Source organism: Peromyscus leucopus, chromosome 15 (genome assembly GCF_004664715.2).
Source record: "Peromyscus leucopus breed LL Stock chromosome 15, UCI_PerLeu_2.1, whole genome shotgun sequence".
Lineage (NCBI taxonomy): Eukaryota > Metazoa > Chordata > Mammalia > Rodentia > Cricetidae > Peromyscus > Peromyscus leucopus.
In genome coordinates, this window is record NC_051076.1 from 9,532,859 (window position 1) to 9,560,448 (window position 27,590).

General features: G+C 45.3%; 2 protein-coding genes across 4 annotated transcripts in view; one reads left to right on the plus strand and one right to left on the minus strand.

Annotated features, from left to right (window-relative positions):
- Kctd3 (potassium channel tetramerization domain containing 3) overlaps nucleotides 1–7,485 on the plus strand; it is a 42,448-nt gene extending 34,963 nt beyond the window's left edge. For 2 of the 3 annotated variants that reach the window (XM_028876755.2, XM_028876753.2), the window contains 4 exons: nucleotides 945–1,041; nucleotides 3,682–3,866; nucleotides 3,948–4,086; nucleotides 5,797–7,485. In XM_028876755.2, coding sequence (XP_028732588.1) covers nucleotides 945–1,041; nucleotides 3,682–3,866; nucleotides 3,948–4,086; nucleotides 5,797–6,355 — 980 coding nt within the window. In that variant the 3' untranslated portion in view covers nucleotides 6,356–7,485. The remainder of the gene's footprint in view (nucleotides 1–944; nucleotides 1,042–3,681; nucleotides 3,867–3,947; nucleotides 4,087–5,796) is intronic. The other variant, XM_028876754.2, reaches the window with a different exon arrangement.
- Nucleotides 7,486–12,054: 4,569 nt separating this feature from the next.
- The window catches only part of Ush2a (usherin), a 688,259-nt gene continuing 672,723 nt past the window's right edge, over nucleotides 12,055–27,590 (minus strand). The window contains 4 exon segments of the mRNA XM_028876752.2: nucleotides 12,055–13,303; nucleotides 15,033–15,254; nucleotides 22,343–22,587; nucleotides 26,513–26,596. Of these exon segments, the coding sequence (XP_028732585.1) occupies nucleotides 13,214–13,303; nucleotides 15,033–15,254; nucleotides 22,343–22,587; nucleotides 26,513–26,596 (641 nt within the window). The 3' untranslated portion in view covers nucleotides 12,055–13,213.

Below are 27,590 nucleotides of genomic sequence, written 5' to 3' on the forward strand. Positions count from 1 at the left end.
GTAGGTGTTCCTGTGCTTGTTCTCCATCTTGCCAGAGCACACACGTGGAGTGTGAGTGTGGGAATCCAACTCAGGTCATCAAGCTTGGTGACAAGTGCCTTTAACTGCAGAGGCATCTCACCAGCACCATTACATTCCATTTTTTGAAGTTAATCTTCAGAGAGATGTTACATTTCTGCTTGTAGGCTTTCAGAACAGTAGTAGGGATACATGAAATGACTTAGTGCATATCCGCTCTTGCCCTATCGGAGCTAAGGATCGAGGCTGTGCTCCCAAGCCTCTGTCTGGGTTGTCAGAATCTAAACCAAAGGGACCAAAGGGGCCTTCTGGTACTGTTCCTGCAGATCCTTCAAGAACGATTGCCCTCAGCTTATACGTCTTTAATGCTTAAAATAAAATTTTGAAGTATTGTGGGACTGAAGATATGGCTTAACAATGAAGAGTACTCCCTGCTCTTCTGGAAGACATGAGTTCAGTTCCCAGCGTACACATAGTGGAGCTTCTTGGCATCCAGTGCCGCCTTCTGGCCTCTGTGGACTTTTTCTCACATGTGGCACACTAACACACACACAGACACACACACAGACACACACGTACACTGGTACGCTGACACAACGAGAAGCCCACACAGACACACTCAGACACACACTCATGCAGATACACTCACACATTCACATACTCTTAGACATATTCACACACACACACACACACACACACACACACACACACACACACACCTTGAAAGAAATAAAAAAAAATGTTACCTATTTCTATTGTAAAACTTAGTGCAGATGGACATAGTTTACTCTTGTGTGACACTGATTTAGGGCTTGTGCCACAGCAACAGGCATGACGGTTGTTTGGGGGGAGAGTGTTAGAATTGATGTGCTTTTGTAAAAGAAACCGTTTCTCATTCAGTCTGACCTTCCTGTTTTCTGACACAGGACCTTTTGGAGAACGAGATGATCAACAAGTATTTATCCAGAAAGTTGTTCCCATCACTAACAAGCTGTTTGTCAGGCTGTCGTCCACTGGAAAAAGGTAACACTTCACAGAAAGATGTGTATTCAGAAGTTGCCTTTGTTGGAGGTGGAAGAATGCACTAACCACATTGAGACAAAAGTTCTGGGCTAGTTAACTACTAGACAGGTGAAACTCAGAATCTTCATTGACTCAGGATGTAACAGACTGAGAGCACCGTAGAATTTAAACATTCCCAACATCATGCACAAACATTATCTACATTGCTGTGTCTCTCAGATGGGACATTACAGATTTCCTGACCATCTCTACATAGAACAAAAGTAAGGTCATGCTTGGCTGATGATCATGTGACCTGCGCACCTGCCATAGCTCCCAGTTAGCCGCTGTGTGTCCTCACTCTCCCTCTCCCTGGAACGGCCTGTCTACTGGGCCCTGTGCTTACACAGCAGGGATGCCACTCTGGTCTTGAGTGCTGTTGGGATTTGCTTTTCTGCCTTTGTCTTCAGAGATGATTTTTCTTTTTGTCTAATTTTAATGGTCATCAGTGGATTTCATGGCAGACAGATGTACTAAATTCTAATACTGCCCTTGATTAGCTATGCCAACTCAACTTAAGTGACCTCATCGGTTGCCTGGCCGATTAAGGTTCCATTGTCTGGAGAGTGTGCTGTAGCTGGAGTTTTCTTGTGTCCACCCGGCTCCTGCAGCTGCTCTGTCCCAAGTAAACACACAGAGACTTATATCACTTATAAGCTGTATGGCTGTGGCAGGCTTCATGCTATCTAGTTCTTATATCTTAAATTAACCCATTTCTATAAATCTATACATTGCCACATGGCTCATGGCTTACCGGCATCTTTACATCTTCTCATGGCAGCAGCTGGCAGCATCTCCTGACTCAGCCTTCTACTTCCAGAATTCTCTTCTCTGCTTATCCCACCGATGCTATACTTCCTGCCTGGCTACTGGCCAATCAGCGTTTTATTTATCAATCAATCAGAGCAACACATTCACAGCATACAGAAAGGCATCCCACAGCAGTATGCCTTATGGTAAAGTGACAAAAACAGGATTGGAAGTCCTTAGAGTCCCTGGCTGCCGGGGACGCTGTAGAAATGAGCTTTCCTGTCATTTTGTTTCACTTTGAAAATGATTGTCCCTACTTTTGCTGTTTGTTCTTCTGCGTGTCAGACAAGTGAGCAAGTACAATTCCTACGAGTGGTCATTAGGCACCCAGGGTTTCTCTTCAGTGTGGCTGGTGCTGCTGCTGTTTCTAAAGGTCCCTCTGCCTCTCTTTGGCACGTCTCTGTTACATGGTGTTCTCGTGAATATACTCTGAGAGCAGATAGGTTTTATTTTCATCAAGATTCATGTAGTTATCAGTAATTAATGACTGAATTCTAGAAAATGACTAATGTGCCTAAACCATCCCACAGATTGTGTGTTCTTAGGAAGTGAATCCAGAGTTTGTAGTTAATTTGTACACAGTGCAGAAGCTGCCAGCTGTTTGAAGCTGGACTCCAGCTCTAACAGGTCCGGTTTCATCCATGTTCCATTTTAATGTCTCCTTCTGTGATTATTTTAGAAAGTTTTCTGAGTAAGATGGATTTTATGATCTAGAGGGAAACTACAGTAACAGAACAAGTTCAGGGCACTGGAGACAGAAATGGAAGGAGCTGACAGAGAGTAGGTCAGAAAGCAGTCCATAGACTAAGGACTCCATCCCATGGTGGGAGACCATGGCAAAGCCGTATTTGTTCTCTCATGCATGTAGTAACAACGATTATTTTATTTTAAAAATAAACCACAAATACAGATGTTTAAAAATTTAAGTCACTTTATAAATACAAATGTTAATCATTATATAAATAATGAAAACAATTGTCCTGAAAAACAAAAAAGAAATTGATGCTTCCACATTCATTTCAGGTTTTTAAACCCTGGTGCCTGGGTGCTGGGGCTACGCTTGCTGCTTTTGCAGAGAGCCTGGGTTCAGTTCCCAGCACCCTGGTGGGCAGCTCACAACCACCCATAACTCCAGTTGCAGGAAGTACCTCTTCTGCCCCCTGGGGCACCAGCATCTAGGCACTAACACATATGTATAAAATAAATCTTTTTCAAAGTTGTACCAACTGAAATACAGGAGAAACCATGTCTTTACAAGTGATCGAAGTGGACCTTACATGTGGGAAATAGTGAAGTTTACCCCAGATGGGACGTGGGCCCTGGGCCTCATCTCCCTTCAGGCGCTTGTCCTCTCACTTGCCGTCCGTCCGTCCGTCCGTCCACTCAGGCCCTGCTTGCTGCTGAGCTGCTTCTCCTGTGCACAGTTCTGGAACTTGTTGGAACTTGTGTGGTTCACACTGTAAAGGTTGTGCAGAAGCTTTTCTTTTTCAGAGCCAGTGGGCTTTCTTCTCATATCCCCACCCACCCCCGCTTTTCTCTGTTTGCTCATATCTTCCCTCTGCAGACGTCCACATTCAGGATGGCTTTTGTGACTAAATCATCTCTCTCTGTCAGTTGAGAACACACTAATGTATGAGAAGCTCTTCTCATTCAGAAAAACCAGACTTGTCTTTTCTGTCAACTCTCTTGGATCATTTGAAAACAATGTTAGATACATGTTCATTTGGAAACATTTCATGTAGACAGAGTATGCGATTGCTTCCTTGGGTCGACACCATCCCGTCTTTGCAGGATTTGTGAGATCCAGGCTGTTGACTGCACTACAATCTCCTCGTTCACCGTGAGAGAGTGTGAGGGCTCCAGCAGGATGGGCTCACGGCCAAGGCGCTACTTGTTCACCGGCCACACGAACGGCAGCATCCAGATGTGGGATCTGACCACAGCTATGGACATGGTCAACAAGAGTGAGGACAAGGGTACGTACGTAACCACACAGGAGGATATTTGTCACAAGCTGACCTTTGACCTCGGATGTGAACAAGTGCTTCTCTCCTAAGATGCAGGTGGCCCCACTGAGGAAGAGCTGCTCAAGCTGCTAGACCAGTGTGACCTGAGCACGTCCCGCTGCGCTACCCCCAACATCAGTCCTGCCACGTCTGTGCTTCAGCACAGCCGCCTTCGGGAGTCCAGCTCCAGGTGGGCCAGAGTGGATGGTGCATCCTCAGGGACTCGGTGCTGTAAGCATGCGGTTGGAAAAGCTAGGGTTTTCAGAGTGCAGTTTGAAGTCAGATTAGTTGCTCTTGAATTGTTCAAATATTAATAAATTTTTATTTGTATGCATAGCACATGCTTTTCATAGGAAAACATTTTAAACTTTTATTGAGTTTGTTCTTTGACAGTTTCATACATGTATAATGTGCAAGGCGAAAAATATTGTGATCTTCCGTGTATTTGGTGTGATTGACCCCTGGATTTCATACATGTCAAACATGCTGTTTACAACTGAGCCTGACCCTTATTCACTTTTGCTTTTTAGCTTTCTTTGGAAATTTATTAGTTACTTTTCTGTTCCTGTGCTAAAACACCATAACCAAAATAACTTATAGAAGAAGTTTATTTGAGCTTAAGATTCCAGAGGGTTAAGCATCTGTCATGGTGGGAAGCATGGCGGCAGGCAGCAGGCACGGAGCAGAGGCTGAGGGCTCACATCCTGAACCACAGGCACAAGGCTGAGAGAATGAACTAAAAGTGGTGCAAAGCTTTAACTCCCAAAGCTGGCCCCGGTGACACACGTCCCTAGCAAGACAGACAGCATCACCAACTGGGGACCAAGTGGTCAGATGCCTGAGATTATGGGGGACATTTATCATTCCAACCACTTCGGGAAATGACTGGCAGTTGGAATGCCAGTTATGTGATCAGTAACTCACTGTATTAGCGTTCTCTAGAGTCACAGAACTTAGAGAACGAATCTCTCTCTCTCTCAGTTCCCTTATATTCCAATAAATATAAGGGAATTTATTGGAATGACTTACAGGCTGCAGTCCAACAATGGCTAGCTGTGAATGGAAAGTCCAGGAATATAGTCGTTGCTCAGTCCCACAAGCCTGGGTGTCTCAGCCTGTCTTCTGTACTTGCTGGAATCCCAGAGGAGTTGGCTCCGTTGCCAGTGAAGGAATGGATGTGCTGGCAAGGCCAGGGCAAGCAGGCGGAGAATGAACCCTTCCTCCTCCCATTCTCCTTCCATAGGCTTCCAGCAGAAGGTGTGTCCAGATTAAAGGCGTGCCTTCCAGCTCAAGATCCAGATCAAAAGCCTGAGTCTTCCAGCCCCTAGATCTGGATCACAAGTGTGCCTTCCATTTCTGGATTATAGTTCATTCCAGATCTAGTCAACTTGACAACCAAAAACCACTGTCACACTTCCCCTGAATTAGGAAAATCACGTATCAATTGGATACTTTGTGGAGTTTTTGTTCTCATTACTCAGGTTCAGTGCTAATCAAAAGTGGTTAAGTTATGTTGCTAATTTCGTAGTAAGGCATTGTGAACTTAGTATAATGAAATACTTTGCCTTTTCCACCATATTGACAAAAACATTTCAAATTCTGAGAATCTAAGGGCCAAATATTGAGTTACATTGATTGCTTATTGGAGCAATTTTAGAGCCTATTTTCCTTCTTCCCTGCTATTCAAAATTTTTGCTTGATTGTGAATGCATGTATGGTATTATGTTGGTAATTATATGTAATATGGTCTACTAGACAAATACATTCTTCTAGAGAGGTGTGGATAGTAATTCGCCTTATATGTTTTTATGATGTTTTAGTTGGCAGTTTGACTGCTAAGATAGGCTCCTGAGACCTTGAAGTAAAATCATAACTGACAGTTTTAAAATCTGTCTTTCAGCCTTCAGCTCCAGCACCATGAAACCATCCATGAAGCAGCCACTTACGGGGCAACGCGGCCTTACCGGGAGAGCCCTCTGTTAGCCAGAGCGAGGAGGACCGAGAGTTTCCACAGCTACAGGGACTTCCAGACTCTCAATCTCAACAGAAACTCAGAGAGGTCTGTCCCAGAGAATGGTCCCGTGGGTCCACCGCAGGCGGAAGCGGAAGGGGCAGCAGGGGAATGCGGTGCGTCTGAGAGGAAGTCCCCTGGGACAGAGCTGAGGTGTGCGAAAGAGTTAGATGGCGGCTGCGAAGTGCAGAGAGCAGCTGAGGGGCGGTCAGAGGCCAAGAAGAGGTCATCAGAGGACGACAGCGAGCATAAAGTGGAGTTACGGAGGAAAGGGTTTGAAGCAGGAGGATTCCTTAGTAGAAAGAAGGTTCCCCACCTGGCATCCTCACCAAGTACCTCTGATGGAGGGACCGACTCTCCTGGTACGGCATCCCCATCTCCAACAAAGACCACTCCATCACCTCGGCACAAAAAGAGTGATTCCTCGGGCCAGGAGTACAGCTTGTGAACTCACCAAAGTGCATGATAGTTTTGATAAATTTACAGGAAAACAAAACCCCCTGGCTTTCCGTACATTGGCTTTTACATCAAAACTCTGTAGGATACAGTTTGACCTGTTTAGTGTTTTCTGGGCTGACTCTTCTGAGGCAGGAACAGAGCATATTCGTGGTGTAGTGATGTGTTCCTGGACAGCTTGGAAGTAGCCCCAGGCCTGCAGGCACGTGTCAGAGCAGTTTGTAAGCAGAAGTCATGGCCTGGCTGCCCTCTCTGCGGACTTCTGTCCCAGCACCATGGTAGTGCCCTTAGAGCAGGTGAGGCAGTGACCCATTCCTAATCCAGTTGCCCAAGGCTTGTCTTGCAGTGGTACCTTAACGTTAATCACAGAATCTCCTTGGAATGTGGCTCCCAACCCTTGTGATTGCAAAGTGTTTACTAGATACTTGATGAGGTGCTATGTTGTAAAAAAGTCTCATGTAAGTCAAAACACTATTATTGGACCCCAGGTCCCACGGTGCACTACGTCTTTAGGGTTGTTTTACTTCATTGTGGTCATTTTCTGATTCTTGTTGTTGGGAGATACTGCAGCATGCAGCCCCAGTGTTTGATACCTGAGGTCTCTCCAGTGGGAACAACTGTCTGTCTGAATAGGTGAAATAATAACGACAGGGGAAGCCGGTGTCCAGAGGGCAGCCCTGTGTTTGCTGGTCTGCCTGCTTTAGGAGCCACTGTGTTTTTTCAGTGTCTCACAGGATTGGAGTTCTGGATTTGGAGTAAAATGCTTCCAATGTAAAACTGTTGTTTTGACTTTATTTTGAATTCTGAGGGCAAAAGAAAAACTTTTGTACCTGTTTTTCATTTAATCGGAATGAAACACATTTCTGTAAATGGAGAAAATGTAAATTTAAACCCATGAGTGAATAATGTATAACTCCCATTTCCAGAAGTATAATGAAGTTGGAAAAAATTCTTTAAAATTAACTCTATTGTCAGTGGTTTCACAAAAATTCCCTTGTATTTATTTGTCAATTAAATCAAATGAGAAAGGTTAAGGCAGTGTGTCTTCAGTTATTTAAGGAACAGTAGTATCCTGTTTAAGCTGTACCCACGTGTGTTTGTTAAAAAAAAAAAAGAGAAACGTACTTACCGTGTAAGAAGATCACTAAAGAAGAGAGGGAAAGTTGGTTGGCACTAAAATTTCATAGAAAGATCGTGTGAACCTTAATCTCAACCTGGCAATTGGAGGCCAGCCTGGGCTACATCATGAGCCTCTGTCTCAACATGGAAGAGTTAACTTGTTAAAGCATGGCTGTAGCAGCGTTCTGCAGGTCTAGCCTTGGGTCTCCCATCTACAGAAGAGCTGGATTCCAGTTGTCTAGATCGCTGTGCCTACCTTGTCAAGGTTGTGACTCAAAGGACAATAATGAAACCTAGCAGCATACTCTGTTGCAGAAGGGAAAACAGTTTCATGGGGAAAATAGTGCAAGCCTTTTGTTCTGCTGAGGGGTAAGTATTGTTCTTATCTCACAGATGGCGCAGACCACAGAGGGAAATAGTAGCCAGTGGCTGAGCCAGCTTTGGGACTGAGGTCTTTTGTTTGAAAAGCCTACAGTTTCCTTCTTGGCTTTCCCATTAGGATTGCCTGGCCTGGTGTTAAATGTAGTTGTCCTAGCCCTGTTCCAACCTTGCTGGATCTGAGTGTTGTAGTGAACTCATTTTGGGAAGGGAATCACAGTTGATTGTAGTGTACGTTGGATCAGAACATGCTCATCACATTCTGTTTCTTAATAGGTATGCCTCTGTCATTTTTTATGTGTATCTCAGGCTTGCTAGAATATTCTTTCTCAAGTATATTAAACCTCATTCACATTTAAATATCTATTCAGACTGTCACTATGTGCATTCCGACTGCATTGTTGTACCTGTCCTTTGCTTTCTTCACCAGCGGTAGTGTGTTATGTGGATGCCAGCGTGATGGCCAGAGCAGCACAGCATGCTCTAACAGACTTGTCAGTGCTTGGGTTCTCCGTGTGTGTAGTTCACGTTGAGGGGAGTTGAAGGGACAGGAAGGCAGAAGAGTTCCTGAGATGAAGGCAGTGGGAGAGAAATGGCAGGAAGGAGTGGGCAGGTTGTCTAGACAGGACAGACGGGGACAGGGAGGACCCCAGGCCCTGTAAAACACAACCTAGATTCCCATCAGCAGACTCGCAGACTTCGGGTCCCTCTCAGTCCGAAGGGATGAAGCTGTTCGATTTGCTTCCTTGGCAGCTGGGTCTTCTGCCTTTCAAGGATGTTGACTTCTTTGTCTAGCCCTGGGAAAGTGCTCAGTGATCCCCTAGACAAGAACCAGCACCCCGTTCCATTTCCTGGGGGGCTCATGCGGATCTGAGGTGACATCTATGCAAGTACGCCTGACTGAAAATCAGGAGAAGGACTTGGTGGGAGGTCCCTCCCCTGCAGTGGGCCTCTGCACCCAGTCAGCTCCCAGCCCACCCAGAGAAGGGGAACAGTGGGTCGGTGGAGTGGTGTGCTGTTATCTTGTGACTGAGTGGGGAGTTCTGCTGCCGCTCCTTAGCCAGGAAGCACAAACGATGAGCCCCAATAATAATGATATTGATAACCATTGATCATATTCCTGGTGAGGAATAATGGGAGAAGGCTAATTCCTCACTGGGTATGCATGGAGAATGTCACTCGGATCATCAGATTTTAAGCTGAATGCAGGCACCGGGGGCCTGGGCTGGCTGGACAAGCAGAAACTTGTTCACCTTTCTGTTTCTGGAGCCATTCTAGTTCTTAGTCTTGTTTTCCGACAGAGCTTGCTTTGATTTGAGGTGGAGTGGGCCCAAAATTCCCATTGACACTTCTAGGAGGGAGGGAGGGAGGGGGCAAAGTCCTGTCTGGGTAAGAAAGCTTCTTTACATGCTGGCACCCCAGAGGGGCTTTAGCTGTTGGTGCAGAAAACCGTGGCTACCGTGCAAGCTTGTCTTTGTTGTCGTTGGAACTCATAAGACGTATACTGTGCGGAGAGGCTGAGGAACAGGGTCTCCCATAGCTGCCTGGCCTGGCTGACCTTACCCATGCTCCCTACATACACATACCTTTTCCAGACCGGCCTCCCCCTCCCCTTCCTGTCCTTACTGTGTGCAAAGCTCTGTTGGCATTAAAAGACAGTGGACTGTGGAGGTCCCCCACCCCCCACTGGAAGAGCACTGGCTGTGGAGCTGAGGGTGGGGCGTGGCAGTAGCAAGATTGCACACACTTGTAGCAGGCCCTGGGCCAGCTTTCCTCCCAGCGTTGCTCTAGTCAGCCCGTGGAGGAAACAGAGGACCCTATCTCAGCAGCAGAGCTTTATGTACTTCCTGGTTCCTGGAGGCTTAAGAGCCTTGCTGGCTCATGTGAATTTGCATTAGTGCATGGCCAGGTGCCAGACAAGCTGCTGCTGGTAACAAAGGTCATCCTACTCAGTTGGGAGGCTGGAGGGGAAGGCTTCGTTGGTCTTCATAACTGCTCTTTCTGCTCTGCATCCGGTGGCTGGAGCCTCTTTGCCTCTCTTCTGCATCTCCTTCTCCTCCAGGTCTGTGCACTTGGGTGAACTACTGGTCACTGGAAGTGTCTTAACCTTGGCCTTCAGATCCTGTGAGGCCAGAGCAGAGCAGCACGTATCACTTGGTGTGCACTGAGCTCCCGTGGCTTAATGTCACTTTGAGGCATAGAAAATGGTTCTTAAGGTAAGCCAAGTGTTCTGAGGGATGGTGGCATCTTGGAAGCAAATGGAACTGTGAGCACCTGGGCCCAAGTTTATGCAGGGACAAACAAGGGGACAAGATGACCCTGACACAGACGAGAGAGGAGCTGGGAGTTGTAGGGGACTGAGGCACAGGTAGGCGTGGAGATCTCACTGCTCAGTCTGGCCTCTGCTCAGGACGAACAGGGTGGCAGAGAAAGGCCGACCCTGACGTAAGACTCCCCTCTGTCTCAGTGCAGGTGGGACAGATGGGTTCCAGATTCTCCCATCGTCCACTCAGCTGCTTCCTGTAGCACTGGACATGATAAGACTCTAAGACACTCAAAACAAAACCTGATTTCCTTTTGCCAGGTATAGCCCCAATTCATTCTGGGATGTTTCCCTTGCATGAGATGATGGGAGAATTCACACCCACCTTTGTTCATGGAGCCTACTCATGAGAAGAACCAAAAGAAAAACAGGTTATTGAGTTTTTCAGGTTGTCTGTCTCCGTTTGCAAACACCCAGAAATTGGTTGTGGGTACAGGCTTCCAAGCAGTGCTCCAGTGCCCACCCAGGGTTTTATAAAGTTTAAAGGCTCCAAAAGGAAAGAAAACTTTTCTGTGTCCCTCCGTCCCTGTACCCATTGCATGACCCAGTAGGTGATAAGACTCGTCTGAACCAGTCTCAACTGGTTATAAGGACAAGGCATTTTGGGTCCAGCCAGTTGTCAATGGACTCAACAGCAAGTCTATTTATTGTAAGCCACTCTGTTCAGTTTTAGAGAAGAGAAAATAAATGCCTTGTGTGTGCATTAAATTCTCCTGTGCTGTTTGATGAGTTCCCTAAGAGGCTAGCTCTGGAGATAACAGATCTTGGCATTTCCTGAATCAGCTGGCCCTCTGGCTGTTTCTCCCTGCCACAGAATCAAAGAGTAAAGGCATCATGACACACTGATCTTATGATGAAAATAAAGCAACTAATGTAGAAAACAGAAACCACCTATGTAGTAAGTCCAGAACCGCAGTTTGCTTTATCTGCTACTCACTGTTGTGGTAGATCACTCTGCTGTATGAAGACTGGTGTTTTCTGTAAGGTTTACCTGGGAAGTCACCGGCCCTCAGGGTAGCGGCATGTACACAGGTGGTATTAAGTTACTGCAGATGTAGTTTGGATTCAACCTTCTTTTATTAAGGCGCTGTTACACAACACTATCTTTGAAGCCAAACAGCTGCCGTGGCATCCACCAAGCCAACTTGTAAAGATTGTCACAGGAAGGTTTGTTCATGTCATTAAGTCTCATAAGAAAGCTAGAAAGCATACACAAGTTACCACGGTCTGGGCAAGTTATATATGGTATGTAACAGGTCAGAGTTTAATACATTGATATCAAACTTCTGCTTAAATCAATGGAGTTATTATATCTGTAGCAATTCCAAGGACTGGCTTAAAGAACAGAATCACATCTGAACAAAGTTTCAGTGTTTGGTCCCCCCCCTGCCCCCAAGCTTTATCTAAATACTACCCAGTGGATAGAAGGCCAGTGAAGGCAGTCTGGAACTTTTAAGTGTTGGGGAACCATACTTGGGAGACTAATGTGGTCAGAGGGATTAAAAGGAAGGCTATTTCCCATTTCCCTCTCAAGGTCAGCTTTGTCCCAGGGACCTCTGAGGTATAATCACCTGTTGTCTTGTTCAGGGAGACTATGGAGATGCTTTCCAGTGACTGTAGACTGGTTAGAGCTCGAATTGAGTCTACAGAGAGGCATGTCAACAGGGAAATTTCCTCCACATTTGTGAGTGAAGACATGGTCAAACAAGGTTTCTACCCTCACATAGATGGGACAATTGGCCAGCCCCAGTGACCCGAGGACCAGAGCCTCATCCAGCCCTGACAGTTAAAAAGAAATGATTAATGTTGGCTGCCTGCAGGGTGCTAAGCACACAGCAGGAAAGTATCACACTCCAAGGGATCATCCTCCCTAGACATTAGGCTTAGTCCTCAGGAGGTGGTGTTCAGACAATATTTCTCACTAATGATTTGTTCCTGATTGGAAAAATGCTGCCCAGATGAAGGACCTCATGATCCTGGTTCAATTCTGTAGAGCCTACCTGCAGCCATGAGAGGCAGGCCCCCTTTGCTATAACCTAATACTTAGGTGAGATAAAGCCTAGTGGACTGGCCAGTTCTGTTTCAAAAGGTAGGAAACTTTTGGCAAGACGGGAAATGCGTGTTATGACGTGTACAGCCACTGTGGATGCCCCGCCACTTCAGTCGTGACAAGGGGTGCAAGTGTTAAATTCTGCTCTTTGCTTTGACACTTAAGGGTGGCATGTGCGCCACAGTGTTTGGATGACAGTTCAGCGTCCCAGAAGTCCAGCCCTGGACTGTTGGGTCATAGGCGTAAATAGTGGCTTTTAAGCAAAATAAGCAGTTAGTCCCTCGCAAAGGGCCACAAGATATGGCCACATAAACTCAGAAAAGTGTCCTAAAACTTTTAAAACTAAAGGAGTTTTTTTCTGGGAGCGGCAGATTCATATTTTATGAAAAGTACTAATTGACGATCTCGCAGGTTTTAGTTCTGAAATGAGACCTGGGTTCAAGCAATGGTGGTCTGGTTGTCACATTCCCAGTTTGCATGCACGAGCTAAGTCCTTAGGAACAGCTAGGAGAGCTGTGTGCAGCTGGACTGTAGTTGGGCTGTGGGAAGCTCGCAGCAGCAGCTCTAGAACCTTCCCCATGGGTGCATGCAGAGCTGGTTCTCCGCTGCAGTGTGGAGCTGTGACTGCTAGTGCAGGTGTTGCTCGTGGATCTCGCCCTCCTCCTAGTAGTCATGCTTGGTTTTAAACCAGTGACATCTCATTACCGATAACAAGCGTGTGCTGTCTTGACATGGCCAGGATTGTTCCTCTAACAGTGTCCCTGGCAGAACCCAGAGAACCAAATGTTTTGTCATCCACAAAATCAGCAAGGCAATGCAATCCCTTATTTGAGAAAACCAGAGAAATGTTTCTTAAGTCTCTATTTGGAAAAATAAAAAAGTTTTCTTTAAGTATTTTTCAGCTTTTGTGACATGTGGTAACCAGGAGAAACAGGATACAGAGCATGCACCCCAGGTTTCCATGCTATAATGTCCATTCTTTACAGGTGGGTGTCGGTGAAGGTGGTGTGTTCCTTGGTTACTGAGCTGAAACCCTTGATGGCGTTCATTAGTTCCTCTTCATCCACATACTGAAAAGCAAGCAACCATAAAACATGCTCAGTGAATTAGAAGCTGAGCTGCCTATGTCCAACACTAGGATGTGGTTTGAGACAGACCTTCTGTTAAATTCCCTTCGCTGAAGGGATCACATGAGATTCCAGTTAGTCCAATACACAGAGTGTCACACTGTACAATCTTAGCCTCTGTGAGCCTCAGTTTATCTGTGGAGTAGGGAAATTTGCAGTCTGTGTATATGTAGTTTATAAGATTTAAAAGAGTAAAAGCCAGGCCACAAGCTATTGTGCCCTGGTGCTCTCTACTCTGTGTACTGTATTTATCAACAGGGTTAATGTTATGATTTCATAATGAACCAGTAACTTGCCAGGTGTTGGCACCCTCACAGGACTCCACTGACTCCTGCGCATGGCCCTTTACTAGGACCAAACACCAAACTCACATGGCCATCGTTACAGGCAAAGCCTCTGATCACAATCCCGCAAAAAGATGACTTATGCTCTTGGGTAGGTCCCAGCCACCTCTGATCCTACACTCCTGTAACAACGGTGGCTGCGTGCAGATTATTTGTAATGTTCCATCTATGTCTTCATTGTTAGAGGGAGTAAATTTATGTTTTGAAAAAAATTCATTTAGCAAATATTCAATTTAATTGTCCCTTCCATTTAAAACCTAGATCTGGAATGGAATTATGTGATTGAGTTATAACAAGATCAGAGTTTTTGAAAAGGTTTTTTGCTTTGTGTGTGAGGCAATGTCTCATGTATCCCAGGTGGCCTCAAACTTGCCACGTAGTTAAAGATGACCTTCAACTTTTAATCCTCCACTGTGTTCCTTGGGATTGGACCAGGGCTTCATGCATGCTGAGCACTGTCACCTGAGCTGCCACGCCAGCCCCAGGAAGAAAACTTTTACCTTCACTATGTATTTAATCTTTCGGAATAAGCACAAAGGACTTGGGGGATGGCAGGAAAAATCACTTTGTCATTTTGTCGTTAGTCAGAAAGGAACTCAATGAAGCCACCCACTTTTCAGTGAAGGGAGAGTACAGAGAACTTTGGAGGCAGTGGACATGAAGGGGAGCTAAGCTCTCTGCCAGTTTCTTCTCCGATTAGCTGAATGGAAAGGCACTGCAGTAGATGTCTAGGATGACAAAGTGGGATTGTTGGTAAAAGTCCTACGATGTTCATCCCCTCAGCCACTAGGGAGCTTGAGGCTGATACGAGATGACAGGTGATCCCTCAAAGCAGTCATTCCTACAATTGGACTAAATTTATGAAAGATGGCGCTCATAAATGGTGACTGAGGTCTAGTGATGTGTCTCAGTTGGTAGAGTGCATGTCTAGCACGCACAAAGAGCCCTGGGTTCAATCCCCAGTGCTGCATGTTTGTTTTTAAAGGGAGAACATGGAAGCACCTGCCTGTAATGGCAGATTTTAGGAAAGGAGGAACTTGTTCAAGGTCATCCTGAGATCCATGTAACCTTGTCTCGGATGAATAACAGGAATGTAGTTAACGTGGCTTCTGGTTTTCTTAAAGTAAACCAAGTGTTGCATTTTATGCCTGTTAGTCAGTTTCTGTATTTTCTGAGTGTCTTATCATCTAGCAGGACAACAGCAGTTCCTACCCCGTTAACAGTGTTGCTGCTGCTGTTTGGTTAAGTCAGTAGTTTACAACAGAATTGGGCAGGTAGTACATGGGTGCTCAGGGCAGCAGCGTGTGTACAGGAGGCCATCAACTCACCAGTCCACTGTTGTGGCCCATAATAGTTTCCCAGAGCGAGTCATCTGCCAAGCCCTTCTTGTCTGGAATGTCCATGAGCTGGCTGACACTGCGGTGGAGAGAGCCCTGGGAGTAGGTCTGGCTGATTTGGCTTTGACTTGGGATCCTCAGTACAGACACACTTCGGCTGCTCCGAATACTCAAAGGCGTCCCAGACCGGGGGATTCTGGTGTCAGCTAATCCCTGAAAAGAAAGCTGCTGTTGGAGATGGATGGGTAACAGCGTGGTTGGGGACTGGTTTTCACACATCATGCTTGAAAGGAATGATGTTCTAGAGCCTCCTACAACAGACCTTGAACTCTGCAGCTATGAGCACCTGGAATACTGTGCCCTCATTTCCATGAGAAATGTGCCTGTGGTTAGTGGCAGTGCTTCTGACCCCTAGGGTACTCATGTCCTGCCTTGGTGGCTGTTGCTCCCACTGGGGCCAGGCCTGCCAAGCAGTGAAGCCAGGGAGGTGGGCTAGATTAAGGTGCTCTCTAACTACACACTGACATGGAGCCTGCCTCTTGAACTTCTCCCTTGTCAAAAGTGAACCATATTGTTCATGGTTGCCCTCTAAGAGGAATATATATTTTATTTTCAGAGTTCTGGATTGGTGTAGGAAGTGATCCTGCCCTTCCTCCTCCTCTCATATTTACCTTCTTGTAGGAATCTAGACTCCATAAATCATCAGCTCTGTCATTATCACCAGCAAGGCAAAATATCTCCATAACTATAATCTAAGATGTGATCTTAAGGTAAATTCTAGCTGACTGAAGCATGCAGAGTTTCTGATTTCATGGTCCCATCAGTGAAACATTTCTGCTTCTCACTGGACAGTCCACACAGCATGCCCAAAGAGCAGATGGTATCCATGCAACACACAGAGGTACCTCAAAGTGCATGGTGTAACTTTTTAGGGTAACACTGCTGGACACATCAGATATGTCAGCCACAGAGTCAAACTGAAAGGAAAAAGCAAATGGGTGCATCAGTCTTTAACACTGTTTCAGGGGTTCAGAACCAAGATGGCCAAGAAGTACCCTTCACTGGGCAGTAGTGGCACACACCTTTAATCCCAGTACTTAGGAGGCAGAGCCAGGTAGATATCTGTGAGTTCGAGGCCAGCCTGGTCTACAGCATGAAATCGAGATCCAGGACAGGCACCAAAACTACACAGAAAAACCCTGTCTCAAAAAACCAAAAATAGATAAATAAATAAATTAAATAAATAAATAACTCTACCACAAAAAAAGAGTTTGAGCCACTAGTGGGTAGCTGTTTTGAGAAGAGAGAATGAATTCTAGAAATCAGAAGTGGTGGAAACCCCAAAGAGCAAGAGCAACCAGTGGAAGGTGACCTAGAGGCTAGAAAAGCAATGTGTGACCTTGTCACCAGGGCCCTGGCCAGGATGGAACCAAATGCTGCTGGCATCATGTAAGCAGGTGCAGTAATGTGGACCATAGCAGCAAATAGGAGTGAGACATCCACAGTATTTAGATGCAAAAAATCTAGTTTGGGAAGCTGATGGATGTTAAAACAGCTCCCCAGCCAGGGCTGTGGCTCAGTAACAGAACATTTCACTAGCATGTACAAGGCCTAGGGTTCAGTCTCAGCACAAATTAAAAAAGAGAAGTGATTCCTGTGAATCAAGGAATGTGCTCACTCTGAACTGCCCCCAGAAATCAAGCAACCAAGCCGGGCGGTGGTGGCACATGCCTTTAATCCAGCACTCGGGAGGCAGAGCCAGGTGGATCTCTGTGAGTTCGAGGCCAGCCTGGTTTCCAAAGCAAGTTCCAGGAAAGGCGCAAAGCTACACGGAGACACCCTGTCTCGAAAAACCAAAAATAAATAAGTAAATAAATAAATAAATAAATAAATAAATAAATAAAAAATTAAAAAAAAATAAAATAAAATAAAGAAATCAAGCAACCATAACAGCCCCTTTTGATGACATCTTGGCTGTTGAATAACAGGTCCCACCCAAAGCCTTGGGCCAGTATGTACCTCTACCTTCCTGGGCAGAGGATTGCTTTAAAGGATCCTGCAGTGTAAAATCTAGTAGCTGCTGTGGCCAGGAGCTCATGAATTGGGGAGGATCTTTCTACAACACTGTTGGACTGTACCCACTGCTGAAAATCCCTGGTCTCATCCATGCCTACATAGCTAGAGCTGATAAAAGTCCCAGGAAAACCCAGTAGGCAGCTCCAGGAACACAACACCTATCTTCCACTGCATGTGAGCTAGGGGAGTTCCCTTCTCAGTCAGAAAAGTTGGAATATTAGGGACATGCCAATTTCACCTGTACCTTTGGGTGCTAAGCCTTATGGCTTCAGGAACATAGTAACCAGTGGCTCTAACCTGTCAGTACCTGCACTTCATAAGAGGATCTATAGAAGTTCTCCTCCTAGCCAGCAACTTGTAGCTCTGGGTAGACAAGAACACCCTGGAGACCAGGGAAAGAGTCTGCATACATTACATCCTGAATGGTAAGTGTCATCCCTACAATAGCTCTCCCTGGAGGGACATCCCCTTCCAGTCTCTGAAGCTTTAGGAGTATTAGAGGCCAGATCCCCAAGCCTCAGAACTGCCCATATTGACTTGTGAAACCAAATGGAAGTTTCCTGCATATCCTCCCAAGGAGTGGATATGGCAGAGCACATGCCTTAATGAAAATGCTATATGTACTAGATGATTGAGGGAACGAACCTCACAGCCTGTGGACTTGGGTCCATACTTGCTGGTGCCATGTGTGCTTGTTCCTGTCTTCTGCCACTGTCATTGCCTACAGGACTCAGGGAAGTCCATCATTGCTCGGCCTATAGATGCTAACACCATCTTTGGACATCTGTGGTACCTGCAAAGGGCCCCATCCTACATCCTGTGGCTCAAGAACTGTCACGGCCAGGTCACAATCCTTGGCATCACCTGTGCTTGACCCAAGGAACTTGGTCCTCCCTGTACCCATGCCACCTAGACTGGCAGCTGCTCACCAATCCCAGTGTTTTTGGAGCTGCCTCTGTTGGGCCTAAAGACACATACCCTTGTAAGACTGTGTCTCACTCAAACAAGTGCCACCATGAACTACTGCAGTCTAAGCACTAGAGACTGTTTTAAGCTCCCTTATAACCAAATGTATCAAACTGTCATCCGATATCTCATATAAACAACAAAACCCTTTTCCTATAAAAATGGAAGAAAAATGTTACAGTAGGCATACATCTAAGGACATAAACACGAGAGGATATGTGGCCAGTTCTTCATAAGAATTCTCCAAGAACACATCTAAATTTGAAGGAAATTTACAAAGTGCCTAAAACAATAAACACGATCCTAAAGAAATTGAGACTTAAGTACAGACAAATACTACAAAGAAATGATTGGACAATGTAGAAGGTAAATGAGGAATTCCCTAAAAGATAGAAATCATGAAAAGAACCAATCGGGAATCTTTCATGAATGAAATGAAAAGTTATAAGGGAAACTTTGCACAATAGCATAGGACAAGCTAAAGAAAGAATTCAGAACTTGGAGACAGCTTACTGACACTGGGACATTAAGATGAAAATGGACCAAGAATGATGGAACTTACAAGGCCCACAGTGACATATTTGCATCTTGAGAATTATAGAAAGTGAAGGAAGGGGAAAAGGTACTGAAAAAACTATTTCACAAAATGACTGAAAGTGTTCCAAGAGTTGGTGGGTGGGGAGGAGATCTGTGAAATGCTGACTTCTGGGTAGGACACAGCTGTTGCCAGTCAAGATTCCAGCATGCATCACCACTGTCAGAAGAGCTGCTGGCAGGTGATGGCTGCTGAGGGAGGAAAACGTACTTTTCTTTGGGTAGGTCCATACCCCAGTGGATGGGCCCGTATACCCGTGCACATGTGGGCAGCATTAGTTGTACTGGGGAGTTGGTATTAATAGCCATTTAAAAAGGAAAGCATGGAGTTTGGAAGATTTGGGGTGGTGGGGATTAGAGGAAGATAATGGTAAATGTATATGATTAATATAAATTGTATAGGTACATAAACATAATAATACATTTTAAAAAATCCTCAGAGATATGGATATCCAGATTTATGAAGCTAAAAGATCCCAAACTAGCTTCATCCAGAATAGACCTTAATCATGGTATGTTTTAGTAAATATTGTGTATATAACCAAGAATTCTCAAAACATTAAGGGGCTACTCAGATTTGCAGCAGAATTTTCACAGCTTATAGCTATAAGAGAATAGTATTACATATTAAAAATACAGAAGAGGAAACATGCTTAAAATAATACTAAAGTCTTTCCCAGATAAGAAGGAACTTAGGGAATTCTTTGCCAACACTAGGAAACACAGGGACATTCTACCTAGAAATGAAGGTAAATGGTAACTGCTGTTATGAAAACAATGTATAAGACTCATTGGAACAGCACCCTAAAAATTTAAAATTAGATGCTGCCAAACAAATACAAGGAAAGCAAAATGACAGGAAGTAGTAATAACATCATTCCCCATAAGTGGATAAAATTGACCAATCAAGAAATATAGATTGGCAGAATTAAGAATTGATTGAAAGCCAGATATAGTGATACACATATATAATGTAAGTACATGGAGTCAGAGGCAGGAGGATTATGAGTTGCAAGCCATTTTGGCATACCTGGTTACAAAAACAACAACAAAAACCAAGAGAACAAACAACAAAAATCCTAAGACCCAACTATATACTGCCTACAAGAAACTCGCTTCATTTTTTCACTATAAAAATATACCAAGTATACTAAAAATATACTAAAAAGATACATCACAAATAGCAACCAAAAATGTTCTGAGTTTCTTAGTTCAGGTCTGTCATCCATGCTAATTAGGAGGCTGAGGCAAGAAGATGACAAATTCAAGTCCAGCCTGGGCAACTAAGGAAAATCTTATCTTAAAACCAAAAAAAAAAAAAAAAAAAAAAAAAAGTGGGGGTGGGGATAGAGGAGGATAGATATAGCTCAGTGGCAGAGTGTTTTTCTGGTATGTGTAAGGTTTTAGGTTCAGTCTCTGGTATTAAAGAAAAAAGGTATTGCAAGAATAGCTGCATTTATTTCAGATAAAATAGATATTAAAACCTTTACAAAGAGACAACCATAGTGAGAAAATGATTTGTTCAAGAAGATGACATAAGAATTGTAAAGAGCTGGGTGGTGGTGGCACACGCTTTAATCCCAGCTCTCAGGAGGCAGAGGCAGGCGGATCTCTGTGAGTTTGAGGCCAGCCTGTTCTCCAAAGCGAGTTCCAGGAAAGGCACAAAGCTACACAGAGAAACCCTGTCCAGGTGTGGGGGGGGGGCGGGGGGGAGAATTGTAAAGAGATGTAAATGTCCTGATCTGAACTGTTTGGGAAGGATTAGGAGGTGTGGCCTTGGTTGTCTCAACATGTAAGCTCTCCTTTGCTCCCAGTGCCATGCCTGCCAGCTGCTGTGCTCCCCGCCATGATAATCATGGACTCGTTCACTGAAACTGTTAGGCAAGCCTCCAGTTAAATCCTTTCTTTTCCAAGTTGCCTTGGTCATAGTTACTTTTTTTATTGCTGTGAAGAAACACTAAGACAGTGCCCAACACGGGGCTTCCTGATACAAAGTAAATTTAGCTCTAAAGTAAAAGATTAATTCCATAGGAGCTGGGCATTTCAACACCCAAATTTCCTCACGGGGCATGCCATGCAAACACAAAATCATCAAAGAGACAGCAGTGTAGAACCATACTTCAAAGGAAACACATTCCTAACAGTTACTGAACATTTTATCCAGCAGCAGCACACAGATTCCCATCAGAATCTTGAGGACAGAGCAGTTAAGCCACAAATCAAGACTCAACAACTGCAGTTCTACTCAGACTATGACAGATTAAAACTATAATCTAAGAACAACAGAGACAATGGAAAGTGAACAAATAAATACATGTAAATTGAATGACATGTTCCTAATGGCCAAGAGGTCCCACAGAAATTCAAAGTCATAAAAACTAGTATGAACGCCTACCAGAAGCTAGAAAAACTAGAAATGAGTAGATGTTTGAGCCTATCTAATGTGCCCCAAAGTGAATCAAAGTGAACAGAAAATCCAAACAGACCAATAATCAGCAAATGATGTTGAAAGAGTAAGACTCTTTCATCTTAGGGCTGGAAAGATGAGTCATCTGTGAGGAGTGTCATGGCTCTTGCAGAGTACCAAGTTTTGTTCCCAGCACTTCTGCCTGTAACTCCAACTCCAGGGGAATCTGAGACCTGGCCTCTGCAGGCGCCTGAACTCACATGCACATACTTACATATAAACACATAAACATACAGTTAAAATCTTTGAAAAAAATTCAACCTTTCCTCTAAAATGTCTCAGTTTTGATGGCTTTGCTGAGAGTATTTAAAGGATAACTACTTCTCATGCCTTTTAAACTATTCCAAAAATCCCAAATGACCAGAACTCTTCCAAATTCTTTATGAGGCTAACATTACCCTGATACTCAAGCCAGACAAACAAAAACCAATACAATAGAGCATATAGTGCTACCGCACACAGAAATAGCTGTGGACTCATACCCCACAATGGACACAGAAGCAAGCATTCTCATTACATATTAGTGATCAAAGTTCAAGTTGATGCTTATATACTAGTAAGACCTGAACCGATATTCCAGCCTGCATGCAAATGAGAACATGCATAAGACACTGGTTTTTAACTCCTTTAGAAGTCATTAGAAATTGCCTCTTGAAATAGCATTTCCCTTTTCACATCAAAAAGAACATATACCATGATTAGGTGGAATTGGTCCCAGGCATGCAAGGATGGTTCAACATGTACAAATCAAGAAATGCGATACTATATCATCAGAAGGAAGAAGAGAAACCATACAGTTCATTTTGCAGAAAAGGCGTTTGATAAAATTCATGGTAAAATTACTAAATAATTGCACATATAATCATACTTCCATGGACTAAAGAACATTTATATATAAAAGCTATCACATACTATACTTGGGCAAAAGGCAAAAGCTTGCTTGCTTTCTTTTGAAAGAAGACAATGATGCCCATCCTCACCACTGTTAACAGTACCGACAGGAAGTCTTTGCAAGAGCAATGAAGCAAAAGAAAGGTTTAAAGGATATCTGAATCAGAAAGGATGAGAGGTTAATTGATCTATGTTTGCAGGCATGATTTTATGCATGAATAAGTCACCAAAAGCATTAAAATGATAAGTGAATTCATAAGGATGAAAAGCAGGTCACACCAGGAAAAGGCTTTCTTTCCATACATACCACATGGGTTTCCCCTGGAGGGTAGACACTCAGTGGGGTCATTCGTTTCTGAAGAGGCACTAAGGGAGGTCTCTCCCTGATACATGGCTGCCTGTGGATTTTTCTTTGTAGAATAAAGGACAGAGAAATGGCCAGCAAGATCAGGCCCAGCACTGCCATTACCACAATGAACCACAGCTCGGTGTAGAACTCTGTGATTTTGGTCCCTGCTCCCTTCTTTTCTCCAGGAGTTGTCAGCACTGGGCCTGAAAAACACAGGAAAGGAAAAGATTCTTTCAGTAGGCAATCTTGTGGCCTATGGTGCTGTTTTTTGATAGTGAGGCAGTCTTGTGTGCTTGTTTCTAACTACGTGTGAGCTAGAGTGATGGTTTGGGTTGCTTCAAGGATAGTGCTGCAGATCACCATCACCTTACAAGGATGAGGCCAGCAGTTCACAGATCACCATCACCTTACAGGGATGAGGCCAGCAGTCACAGATCACCATCACCTTACAGGGATGAGGCCAGCAGTCACAGTGCTGCAGATCACCATCACCTTACAGGGATGAGGCCAGCAGTCACAGTGCTGCAGATCACCATCACCTTACAGGGATGAGGCCAGCAGTCACAGTGCTGCAGATCACCATCACCTTACAGGGATGAGGCCAGCAGTCACAGATCACCATCACCTTACAGGGATGAGGCCAGCAGTTCACAGATCACCATCACCTTACAGGGATGAGGCCAGCAGTTCACAGATCACCATCACCTTACAGGGATGAGGCCAGCGCAGTCTCACAGTGAGCTCACAGATCACCATCACCTTACAGGGATGAGGCCAGCAGTTCACAGTGCTGCAGATCACCATCACCTTACAGGGATGAGGCCAGCAGTCACAGTGCTGCAGATCACCATCACCTTACAGGGATGAGGCCAGCAGTTCACAGTGCTGCAGATCACCATCACCTTAGAAAAATGATTGGTGGTCAAGAGACAGTAAACTAGATTTTGAGACATCAGATCTTTTCAACTGTGAATGTCAACAGCCTGTTCTAACAGCTTTCCCGAGGCTTGTTGCCTGGCCTCTGTTAATCACCCAAAGCTCTACAAACCATCATCTCAAATACCCTGGGGGAGGGTCCTGTGGAGGGAAGAAGTATCAGTTAAAACCACTTTCCTGGATTTGTGTGCCAAAGCTGGCATTCTCTTCTTAGCCCATGGCCAGTCTAAGTTCGCATTCAGTGAGGGTTCCAGTTTGGATCTGTGTGGAATGCTTGCTCCCTCGGACAGCAGTGCTCAGAGATAGGTCGATGACAGGTGACTAGATCGTTAGGGCTCTTGCCTCACTGATGGGTAAATCCATTGTTGAGTTTGTGGCTCAGTGGGCTGTTGAACGGTGAGGCCTGGTTGGAGGAAGTGGGTCCCTGCGGGCGTGACTTGAAGGGTGTACTTGGTTCAGACCCATCTCTCCCTGCTTTGTGGTTGTCAGGAGGTATGAGGTAAGCAACTATGCTCTCTCACATGCTTCTTACCAGTGTTCAGAGTCAGAGACAGTAGGGCCACGGGACCGTGGACTGAAATCTCAAAGGGGTGAGCCTAAACAAGCCTCCTCTTTACGCTGTTTTTCTCGGGTCTTCTGATGCAGTGAAGGAAAGCTGAACAACATGATAAGAATTTAGGATTTCTAGATAGGAAAAGTAAGCAGTGGTAGGATTACCTTATCTTCTGTGGGGGGGACCGAAGCGGGGCACAAGGGAAAGGGGGTGTGGGGTCCTACAGAATGGCGTTAGGCAGTGGAATCATGCCATCGGGCTGGCTAACTGAGCAGGAGAGGGTCTTAGGTCCGCCACCCACCCCTTCACTGAGAACAGCTTGTAGGCTCACAGCTGTGATGCAGCCACCACCCGGGCTGGCCTGAATCCGAGAGCCAAAGCCTTGCCTTCTGAACGCCAATGCCAGCAGCTGAGTTTTGCTGATGGCCGTGAAATCTGCTCCTGGGACACCTTCCTGTTTTCATCAGATCAGGACCAGAGGGCAGGGAAGATATGCCAGGGCCTGATGTGCACACTTAGGAGGAGTCGTAGAAGGCGACTCAAACTAAGTTTGAGCCCTGAGAGGAGGGTACACCTTTGTGAACCTAACTCTACTTCTGATCAGTGACATAGTTTGAAAAGTCACCAATGCCCTGGGCCTCTCCTCCCCACTTCTGAAAGAAAAAGTTGGAGACAAAGCTCCAGCAGGTTAGAAGCCCCTTCACAGTGAGAACCAGCATGTGGTGTTTGAAAACTGAACCCTGGCTGTGCCCAAGAAGGGTTAAGTTCCTGTGTGTGTGTGTGTGTGTGTGTGTGTGTGTGTGTGTGTGTGTCACAGGGCTGGGGCCCCAGAGACTGATCTGATGGGCTGTGTGTGCTCTTTGCACAGGAGTACATGGGGAATGAAGGGCAGGGTGCCTGAGGGGAACCTCAGAGGAAAAGCTCACAGCAGTAGGAGACACAGTCTCTGCCTCTTCCCCTGCTTGGAGGCTGCTCCAGGCAACAGAACAGGAACTCTTTAGAAACTATATCATAAAAATTAAAACTGACTAGAGAGATCAGCTGGGCAGCACATCCCTGAACCAGTACAGCCCACAGTTTCTTCCCTCTGCTCTGCCAAGAGCTCGCCTCCAGACAAGAGGGCCACCCTCAGCACCGCGGCTGCAGGGGGACGTTCCATGTGTGCTCAGGAGCTGACTGGAAGTTACTGCCCTGTGATAAAGGCTGAAAACAGGACCGTGGCTCCTATTCCCATTTCTTTTCAGAACTGCACTTTTACTTTAAGGGGTCCTGCCTTGCTTATCCAGTGCTGGGGTCATAGTCAGGGGATGAATTCCGTGGTTGGGAGCCGACTACAAGAAAACCTGGTCCGTAACTGGAGTCAGATGAGTCTCTCCAGTGGTTGATGTGGAGTACAGGTCAGCAAGCAGGTGGTACTGGGCCCCAGGGACACAGTCACCGGACAGGGCATATTTAAAAGACACAATCCCCATTCCCCTCCCTTCTGTATATGTACCAGCAACCTGAGGATCTGCCTAATTAACAGGCACACAGAGCTGATTTTTGGGAACATGTAAGCCAGAGAAACCCAGCTGAAGAAAATGTCTGGGGCCAGGAGTTGGTAGGAAGACCACATTTGGGTGAGTGAGCATCGATATACATTTGCAGAACACTTCTGAATAAATCCTGGTGTCCTCTACTATCCAACGGGGAAATTGGGTTTGTTGAAGATATCAAATGGATTCTTTCTTGTCTTGCAGCCCTGAATAAAATGTGATTCGCTGTATTGGAGGGGTCAGGTTAAGTCTGAGAGATTATATGGTATACCCAATGTGCACAGTATGGACAGCTGTTGATTGGAACTCTGTGTGTGTGTGTGTGTGTGTGTGTGTGTGTGTGTGTGTGTGTGTGACATGCCGAGGGCAGAGGACAGCCTTGCCTTCCACCTTATTGAGACAGGGTCTCCTGCTGTTTGCCAGCTGACCCGTGAGTGTCTAGGGACTCTCCTGTCTCCACTTCTCATTTTGCCTTGGAAGCACTGAGATTACAAACTGCACTACCGTACCTGGCTGTAAGTGGGTTCTGGGAATTCAAACTCAGGTCCTTGTGAATGTGTCCTAAGTGCCTTCCTCGTTGAGCCATCTCCTTAAGTCATCCTAACTTGTGAAGGATATAGACAGAAATGCCCCCAGTTTGCAGACAGAAATGCACCACTGTAGGCTCTGACTCTAGGATATTGTTAGGCCCATCAGGAACTGAATTGGCCACCTATTGTCTCCCATCTTCTCATCTTTCCTGGATTCTCTCTCTGCTACCTTTGTGTACATGAAGTCATAAAATCCCTTAGATAAAATTTTTAGTTCAAAAGAGAAGCTTTATCAGGTCTCGCTGATATTTGCCACATTGACAACTCAATGACTTGACTTGAAAATAATACTAACTCCTTGTCTAGTAGAAGTTTCATTAGGATCTGGAGAGTTTTCTTTTTCTTTCTTCCTTTCTTTCCTCTTCCTCCTCCTCCTCTTCTTTAATGACATACTACAGTTCCTTCAAAAAGGCTACCATGAATGTGTCAACAGTGTTTATATGCAGACATCTGCCAGTCTCTTGAGGAAAATGAGTAGCTGACACACTAAACACAAGACAAGAGAAATGTTTACCAAATCCAGTAGTAGCATCATACTGGAACAGTGGAGTCTTAACACTTCCCATGTCTGTTGTGCAGGTGACCTGGAAGAAGAAAGCTAGACAAAAAGAAAGAACTGGTAAATCTTTAGTCCTTTAACACCAGTTAACAGGGGCATCATCTTGAAAGAGCAATGAAAATACCACTCCAGAACGAACCAAGTGTTAATGTTACAGGTGATGATCAGTTCTAACTGTGGGGGATGGTCACGATGGTGTTCATTGATGTGGGAAGACTGAAAGTGGGTGGTGCCGTTTCCATTTCCTGGTTCTGGGTTCTGGACCCAGAGTAGAGGAAGCTGCTGAGTGTCCCACACATACACCCATTCTCTCTGTTCTTGACTGTGGCTGAAATGTGACCAGCTACTTCAGGTTCCTGCTGCCTTGACCTCTCCTCAGGGATGGACTGGAACCTGGAACCATGTGCTAACATAAACTCTCTCCCCCCTTAACTCCCTTTTGGTCAGGGTAGTTTTTGTTTTGAAACACAGCAACAGAAGTGAACCAGGGCACTACAGTTGAGATGCCAATGGTCCTGCAAAGGCCAACGGCATCTCAGTGGTAACTGTTTCCTGAGCAATGCTGCTGTGAGGGAGAGGGACCCGGAAGAGGCTCTGCCATGGCCTCTTGCCATGTGCTCTCACACCACAGGTCCAAAGCTGTGGGCCAGCAGATAACAGACGAGAACCATTTATGAACCAGAATAAATATCTTCTCTTTATAACTGTCTTAGGCATTTGTTATAGCAAGGAGAAGTTATCATCTAAGATGCAAATTTCTAATTCAAAGTCGATCAGCAAAGAGCCGCTGTGTAATGGCAGCACGTGTGTAAGGGTGGAGGGAAAGATCAGAGCTTCCCCCAGAGTGGCAGAGCAGCATCACGTCAGAGGAGTCAAGGACTACGAAGGAGGCAGTCTTGCTCTGCATTTGGTCTACGCCTTTTCCTGGACGGGGGGCTCAGAAGGAAACCTGGGAATCACATGATCCAAATTCCTGTTTCAGTTGCCAGGACCCTGTGCCTCTTTCAAGGTCACACAGATGGTCCGAGGCTTG